This window comes from Taudactylus pleione, unplaced genomic scaffold (genome assembly GCF_031769625.1).
Source record: "Taudactylus pleione unplaced genomic scaffold, aTauple2 ptg001149l, whole genome shotgun sequence".
NCBI lineage: Eukaryota > Metazoa > Chordata > Amphibia > Anura > Myobatrachidae > Taudactylus > Taudactylus pleione.
Window position 1 is genome coordinate 316,118 of NW_028285550.1, and position 8,779 is coordinate 324,896.

Here is an 8,779-nt window from a genome sequence, read left to right on the forward strand (position 1 = left end):
TCGCTATGTTATACCGCCAGCTCCCTGACTACACACCATTGCAGGGGTATCGCTACGTTATACCGCCGGCTTCCTGACTACACACCACTGCAGGGGTATCGCTATGTTATACCGCCGGCTTCCTGACTACACACCACTGCAGGGGTATCGCTATGTTATACCGCCGGCTCCCTGACTACACACCATTGCAGGGGTATCGCTACGTTATACCGCCGGCTCCCTGACTACACAACACTGCAGGGGTATCTCTACGTTATACCGCAGGCTTCCTGACTACACACCATTGCAGCGTAATCTCTGTTATACCGCCGGCTCCCTGACTACACACCATTGCAGCGTAATCGCTACGCTATACCGCCGGCTCCCTGACTACACACCACTGCAGGGGTATCGCTATGTTATACCGCCAGCTCCCTGACTACACACCATTGCAGCGTAATCGCTACGTTATACCGCCGGCTTCCTGACTACACACCACTGCAGGGGTATCGCTACGTTATACCGCCGGCTCCCTGACTACACACCATTGCAGCGTAATCGCTACGTTATACCGCCGTCTCCCTGACTACACAGCACTGCAGGGGTATCGCTACGTTATACCGCCGGCTCCCTGACTACACACCACTGCAGGGGTATCGCTACGTTATACCGCCGGCTTCCTGACTACACACCACTGCAGCGTAATCGCTACGTTATACCGCCGGCTTCCTGACTACACACCATTACAGCGTAATCTCTACGTTATACCGCCGGCTTCCTGACTACACACCACTGCAGCGTAATCTCTGTTATAACGCCGGCTTCCTGACTACACACCACTGCAGCGCAATCTCTACCTTATACCGCCGGCTTCCTGACTACACACCACTGCAGCGTAATCTCTACGTTATACCGCCGGCTTCCTGACTACACACCACTGCAGCGTAATCTCTACGTTATACCGCCGGCTTCCTGACTACACACCACTGCAGCGTAATCTCTACGTTATACCGCCGGCTTCCTGACTACACACCACTGCAGCGTAATCTCTACGTTATACCGCCGGCTTCCTGACTACACACCATTACAGCGTAATCGCTACGTTATACCGCCGGCTTCCTGACTACACACCATTACAGCGTAATCACTACGTTATACCGCCGGCTTCCTGACTACACACCATTACAGCGTAATCTCTACGTTATACCGCCGGCTTCCTGACTACACACCATTGCAGCGTAATCGCTACGTTATACCGCCGGCTTCTGACTACACACCACTGCAGCGTAATCTGTTATACAGCCGGCTCCCTGACTACACACTACTGCAGCGTAATCGGTTATACAGCCGGCTCCCTGACTACACACTACTGCAGCGTAATCGCTACGTTATACCGCCGGCTTCCTGACTACACACCACTGCAGCGTAATCTCTACCTTATACCGCCGGCTCCCTGACTACACACCACTGCAGGGGAATCTCTGTTATACCGCCGGCTTCCTGACTACACACCACTGCAGGGGAATCTCTGTTATACCGCCGGCTTCCTGACTACACACCACTGCAGCGTAATCTCTGCCTTATACCGCCGGCTTCCTGACTACACACCATTGCAGCGTAATCTCTACGTTATACCGCCGGCTTCCTGACTACACACCACAGCAGCGTAATCTCTACGTTATACCGCCGGCTTCCTGACTACACACCATTACAGCGTAATCGCTACGTTATACCGCCGGCTTCCTGACTACACACCATTACAGCATAATCTCTACGTTATACCGCCGGCTTCCTGACTACACACCATTGCAGCGTAATCGCTACGTTATACCGCCGGCTTCTGACTACACACCACTGCAGCGTAATCTGTTATACAGCCGGCTCCCTGACTACACACTACTGCAGCGTAATCGGTTATACAGCCGGCTCCCTGACTACACACTACTGCAGCGTAATCGCTACGTTATACCGCCGGCTTCCTGACTACACACCACTGCAGGGGAATCTCTACCTTATACCGCCGGCTCCCTGACTACACACCACTGCAGGGGAATCTCTGTTATACCGCCGGCTTCCTGACTACACACCACTGCAGCGTCGTCTGTTATACCGCCGGCTCCCTGACTACACACCACTGCAGCGTAATCTCTGTTATACCGCCGGCTCCCTGACTACACACCACTGCAGCGTAATCTCTGTTATACAGCCGCCCCCCTGACTACACACCACTGCAGCGTAATCTCTGTTATACCGCCGGCTCCCTGACTACACACCATTGCAGCGTAATCTCTGTTATAACGCCGGCTTCCTGACTACACACCACTGCAGCGTAATCTCTACGTTATACCGCCGGCTTCCTGACTACATACCACTGCAGTGTAATCTCTGTTATACAGCCGGCTCCCTGACTACACACCATTACAGCGTAATCTCTATGTTATACCGTCGGCTTCCTGACTACACACCACTGCAGCGTAATCTCTGTTATACCGCCGGCTTCCTGACTACACAACACTGCAGCGTAATCTCTGTTATACCGCCGGCTTCCTGACTACACAACACTGCAGCGTAATCACTACGTTATACCGCCGGCTTCCTGACTACACACCACTGCAGCGTAATCTCTGTTATACCGCCGGCTCCCTGACTACACACCATTGCAGCGTAATCTCTGTTATACCGCCGGCTCCCTGACTACACACCAATGCAGCGTAATCTCTACGTTATACCGCCGGCTCCCTGACTACACACCATTGCAGCGGTGTGCGCAGAATATTGCAGTGTGCTGTAGTGATTGTCTAGAAGTGCGACCATGTTAATTACAAGTATCCTGACAATAATAATCACTCATTACAATGAGGTGTAAGCAGCATGCACGCGCCCTCGGATTGCCATCACTGCAGTGGAGGCACACATCACGGGCAATGTTCTCCCCATACTAGATTTCTGGGGCAGTTCGCACAGCAACATTTCCCTGCCGTCCGGCACTGTGATGCAGCCGAAAGTCAAGCTGTACTGACGATTCTGGGGAGAACACTGGCAGCAGCGCACGGTGCTCATATCCAACACGAAGGGGTCAATCCCATTAGGTGCGAATTGCGAGTTAATAATTTCACATAACAAATTCATTCTGCAATCCAATTAGCAACTCGCACTGATCAGACTGAATTGACACCTCCCTGAGGCTGAGAGATGGGAAGGAAAATCTTTATTTTAAAGGTTAAAATGTCGGGATACTGTGCTGAACCCCTCAGACAGCCCCTAATGACTAAACATTTGGAAGTTTCCAATTAGCTTAATTAGTCCAATAACTACATGTAATTTTTGGGGTTAAAAAAATTAATTAAAAAGTCCTCAAATTACTCCAAAATCAACTTTTTCGTTAGTTTAGGCACCCCAAATTTAATTACAATAATTTTTACGTTGAAAAATTGTTTTTATCATTTATTTAAATTTTTCAAGGTGCCCTCAAAGTACCCCCCAAAAAATCACCCTTTTTCCTACTTTTTTTTTGCAGCTTTTTGCTTAGTTTGTTTGAGGTTCAGACCCCTTTTACACCAAAGTAAAAACCTGGGTTATTGCTGGGTCTACCCGGGTCGAAGCTCAGTTTAAAAGGGTCCCTGAAAAAACCCTAGGTCAAGTGACCTGGCAATCCAGCCCATGTAGCTACCAGGATGGACCTGGGTAATGGTGCAGTGTAAACGGCACAACCCGGGTTATCCGACCTGGGTCATGGCTAAAACAAGCTGATTGGTGGTTGTGGAGCAGTCAACTCCCACTTTTTATGACCTCACACGTTTAGCAGAGCAGATCCAGGTTCAATGTGAACGGGGCTGACCTGAGAATAACCCAGATCGATGGTGCTATGTAAACGGTGTCCAACCTGGGTTTCTGGTGGAAAAAAGGCAAACGAAAAGTTTGTTTTTTTTATAATTTTCTTGCATTTAAATAAATAAATAAATAAAAAGCACAAAGCGGCTATTTGTCACCATTTAAAAACCTACAGTAACTTCCTAATGGCCACAAACAGCCGCCTATATGGTCCTGCTAACTAAATTATCCATTCTGGGGGTCTGGGATGGTCTCCCCACATTTTTCATGCATTTCTGGGCAAGCCTCATTTGGCGGACAATTCGCACCCCTCCGCTGCGAGTAGTGTGAATAAGCATTTTTAATTGGAGAATTTTTGGGAGCGCGCTTTGCTGCGAAGTGTGAGAGTTTCAAGAAACAAAGTTGCTACTCGCAATTCGCACCTAATAGGATTGACCCCTAAGGGATCGATTCAATTAACCACAAATTAAATAGTGCCGGGAGGGAGCTGTTAAGGATTTCTTCTTGCACCCCTCCAGGGATGCGAGCAGAAATCCAACAAAAGTACAGGCGCGATGCTGTCTTCTGCCCTTAGCGCCTGGAAAACAGCATCGCACCGGGAAGTTTAGTCAGAGAATGCCCATTCTCACGACTAAACACCCTTATGGCGCGAGAACGGGCATTCCCCCACCTGTGCGCAGCTCCCACCGGGCGCTATTTAATTCGCGGTCAATTGAATCGAGCCCTTTGTCCTAATAATCCGTCCACATTAGTACAGGAAGGTTATATGCAGCATGTGGGCTGCCACCTGGTAATGGCGATACACTACAGTGTGGCATCTCATGTGCACTATATGCTCTATGTTCATGTGCTGCAAACTTGAAAACTGGTCCATAGCACAGGCGCCCCCCCCCCCCCCCACTTGGACTAGGCAAAGCACGGACGCCCACTGGTCCAGGCAAAGCGCGGACACCGGACCAAGCTGAGCGCGGACACCCCCCAGGGTACTAGAGCAGGCAGAGCGCGGACACCCCCCAGGGTACTAGAGCAGGCAGAGCGCGGACACCCCCCAGGGTACTAGAGCAGGCAGAGCGCGGACACCCCCCAGGGTACTAGAGCAGGCAGAGCGCGGACACCCCCCAGGGTACTAGAGCAGGCAGAGCGCGGACACCCCCCAGGGTACTAGAGCAGGCAGAGCGCGGACACCTCCCAGGGTACTAGAGCAGGCAGAGCGCGGACACCCCCCAGGGTACTAGAGCAGGCAGAGCGCGGACACCCCCCAGGGTACTAGAGCAGGCAGAGCGCGGACACCCCCCAGGGTACTAGAGCAGGCAGAGCGCAGACACACCTGAGGTACTAGAGCAGGCTGAGTGCGGACACCCCCCAGGGTACTAGAGCAGGCAGAGCGCAGACACACCTGAGGTACTAGAGCAGGCTGAGTGCGGACACCCCCCAGGGTACTAGAGCAGGCTGAGCGCAGACACCCCCCAGGGTACTAGAGCAGGCTGAGCGCGGTTACCCTCCGAGGGTACTAGAGCAGGCTGAGCGCGGACACCCCCGAGGTAGTAGAGCAGGCTGAGCGCAGATACCCCCGAGGTAGTAGAGCAGGCTGAGCGCAGATACCCCCCAGGGTACTAGAGCAGACTGAGCGCAGACACCCCCCAGGGTACTAGAGCAGGCTGAGCGCGGTTACCCTCCGAGGGTACTAGAGCAGGCTGAGCGCGGACACCCTCCGAGGGTACTAGAGCAGGCTGAGCGCGGACACCCCCGAGGTAGTAGAGCAGGCTGAGCGCAGATACCCCCGAGGTAGTAGAGCAGGCTGAGCGCAGATACCCCCCAGGGTACTAGAGCAGACTGAGCGCAGACACCCCCCAGGGTACTAGAGCAGGCTGAGCGCGGTTACCCTCCGAGGGTACTAGAGCAGGCTGAGCGCGGACACCCTCCGAGGGTACTAGAGCAGGCTGAGCGCGGACACCCCCCAGGGTACTAGAGCAGGCAGAGCGCGGACACCCCCCAGGGTACTAGAGCAGGCAGAGCGCAGACACACCTGAGGTACTAGAGCAGGCTGAGTGCGGACACCCCCCAGGGTACTAGAGCAGGCAGAGCGCAGACACACCTGAGGTACTAGAGCAGGCTGAGTGCGGACACCCCCCAGGGTACTAGAGCAGGCTGAGCGCAGACACCCCCCAGGGTACTAGAGCAGGCTGAGCGCGGTTACCCTCCGAGGGTACTAGAGCAGGCTGAGCGCGGACACCCCCGAGGTAGTAGAGCAGGCTGAGCGCAGATACCCCCGAGGTAGTAGAGCAGGCTGAGCGCAGATACCCCCCAGGGTACTAGAGCAGACTGAGCGCAGACACCCCCCAGGGTACTAGAGCAGGCTGAGCGCGGTTACCCTCCGAGGGTACTAGAGCAGGCTGAGCGCGGACACCCTCCGAGGGTACTAGAGCAGGCTGAGCGCGGACACCCCCGAGGTAGTAGAGCAGGCTGAGCGCAGATACCCCCGAGGTAGTAGAGCAGGCTGAGCGCAGATACCCCCCAGGGTACTAGAGCAGACTGAGCGCAGACACCCCCCAGGGTACTAGAGCAGGCTGAGCGCGGTTACCCTCCGAGGGTACTAGAGCAGGCTGAGCGCGGACACCCTCCGAGGGTACTAGAGCAGGCTGAGCGCGGACACCCCCGAGGTAGTAGAGCAGGCTGAGTGCGGACACCTCCGGGGAGGCACTGGACCAGGCAGAGTACAGATGCCCCCAGGGGGGACCGCCCTCTGTGGACCATAGACACTAGCCGCCCTCTGCGGGCCAGCACTGCGGGGGGGAGGGTTACCTTTGGGGGAGCACGGGCTCTTGCTCTCCGGAGAGCTCCGCTGCTGCCAGACCGACCTGCTGACATTGGACACCGGTGACGGGGAGGAGGAGGAGCAGAGAGCGGCCGGTGTTCCGCAGTCCCCGGCCGGTGTGCCAGGCGGTATGGGGGAGGTGGAGGTAGGTGACCCCGGCTGCTGGCCGCTGTGGTGGTGATGATGGTGGTGGTGGTGGGAGTGATGATGGTGGTGATGGTGATGATGGTGGTGATGTCCTCGGGGGGGTGAGGAGCCGGTCTGGGTGGACACCGTGGGGCTCCCCCGGGTGCTGGTGACAGCGGGCGGGGACTCCAGCCCGTTCCCGTTCCCTCTGCTGGGGCTGCTGCTCCGGGATGAGTGGCGCTGGCCGGTCCCGTTGTTGTTGACCCGGGTGGGGCTGCCGTGCTGCTTGAGCTGGAACGGGACCGTGGCTCTCATGGGCTGCAGCCGGCCTGCCGGTGCTCCGCCCTTACTGACGGGGGTTACCGGCGGCGGCGGGGGGGAGCCGTTCCGTCTCACCCGCTGCTGGGACATCTCCCGCTCCTCAGACTCCGTGGAGACGGCGGCGTGTGTGGGCCTGGATGCAGGCGGCGGGGGTCACGTGGGAGGCGCTCGGTACCGAATGCAGCTGCTGCACCTGTAGCGCCGGTGGCGGCTGTGAGGAGACAACACAACAGCCAGTGCGCCTGCGCCGCCCGATCCTCGCCCTGATTGGTCCGCCTGCAACTGGCCAATAAGACCGCGGCATTCAGCGAGGCAACAGCAGCTGATTGGTTTGGCTGCGTCTCCTAGGCGCTGGGGAGCCAATGAGCGATCGGCGGTTCCCTGGCCTCCAGGGAGTGATGAAAGTGGGAGGGAACGTGCTGCTGCTGCTGCTGCTCTGTCTGTCATCATGTCATTGGCAACAGCACGGCGGCCACTCACCTGCTGAGGCACTCACAGGAGGCGGGTGCTGTCACTCACACTCACAGGAGGCGGGTGCTGTCACTCACACTCACAGGGGGTGGGGCTGTCACTCACACTCACAGGGGGCGGGGGTGTCACTCATACAGGGGACGGGAGCTGTCACTCACACTCACAGGGGGCAGGGGTGTCACTCATACTCACAGGGGGCGGGGGCTGTCACTCATACAGGGGACAGGAGCTGTCACTCACACTCACAGGGGGCGGGGCTGTCACTCATACTCACAGAAGGCGGGTGCTGTCACACTCAAAGGGGTTGGGCTGTCACTCACACGGGCGGGGCTGTCACTCATACTCACGGGACGGGGCTGTCACACTCACAGGGGGCGGAAGCTGTCACTCACAAGGGCAGGGGCTGTCATTCATGCTCACAGGGGGCGGGGCTGACACATACTCACAGGAGGCTGGTGCTGTCACTCACAGGGGACGGGGGCTGTCACACTCACAGGGGGCGGGGCTGTCACTCATACTCACAGGGGGCGGGGGCTGTCACTCACACAGGGGACGGGGGCTGTCACTCACACTCACAGGGGGCGGGGCTGTCACTCACACTCACAGGGGGCGGGGGCTGTCACTCATACAGGGGACAGGAGCTGTCACTCACACTCACAGGGGGCGGGGCTGTCACTCATACTCACAGAAGGCGGGTGCTGTCACACTCAAAGGGGTTGGGCTGTCACTCACACGGGCGGGGCTGTCACTCACACTCACGGGACGGGGCTGTCACACTCACAGGGGGCGGAAGCTGTCACTCACAAGGGCAGGGGCTGTCATTCATGCTCACAGGGGGCGGGGCTGACACATACTCACAGGAGGCTGGTGCTGTCACTCACAGGGGACGGGGGCTGTCACACTCACAGGGGGCGGGGCTGTCACTCATACTCACAGGGGGCGGGGGCTGTCACTCACACAGGGGACGGGGGCTGTCACTCACACTCACAGGGGGCGGGGCTGTCACTCACACTCACGGGGTCGGGCTGTCACTCACACTCACAGGGGGCGGGGGCTGTCACTCACAGGGGGCGGGGCTGTCATTCACACTCACAGGGGGCGGGGGCTGTCACTCATACAGGGGACAGGAGCTGTCACTCACACTCACAGGGGGCGGGGCTGTCACTCATACTCACAGAAGGCGGGTGCTGTCACACTCAAAGGGGTTGGGCTGTCACACGGGCGGGGCTGTCACTC

At 57.1% G+C, this 8,779-nt stretch overlaps 1 protein-coding gene across 2 annotated transcripts in view; it reads right to left on the reverse strand.

Moving 5' to 3' along the window:
* Positions 1-7,352, reverse strand: part of FAM117B (family with sequence similarity 117 member B) — a 132,007-nt gene extending 124,655 nt beyond the window's left edge. For both annotated transcript variants that reach the window (XM_088462091.1, XM_088462090.1), the window contains exon 1: positions 6,613-7,352. In XM_088462091.1, coding sequence (XP_088318217.1) covers positions 6,613-7,162 — 550 coding nt within the window. In that variant the 5' untranslated portion in view covers positions 7,163-7,352. The remainder of the gene's footprint in view (positions 1-6,612) is intronic.
* Positions 7,353-8,779: the final 1,427 nt, after the last annotated feature.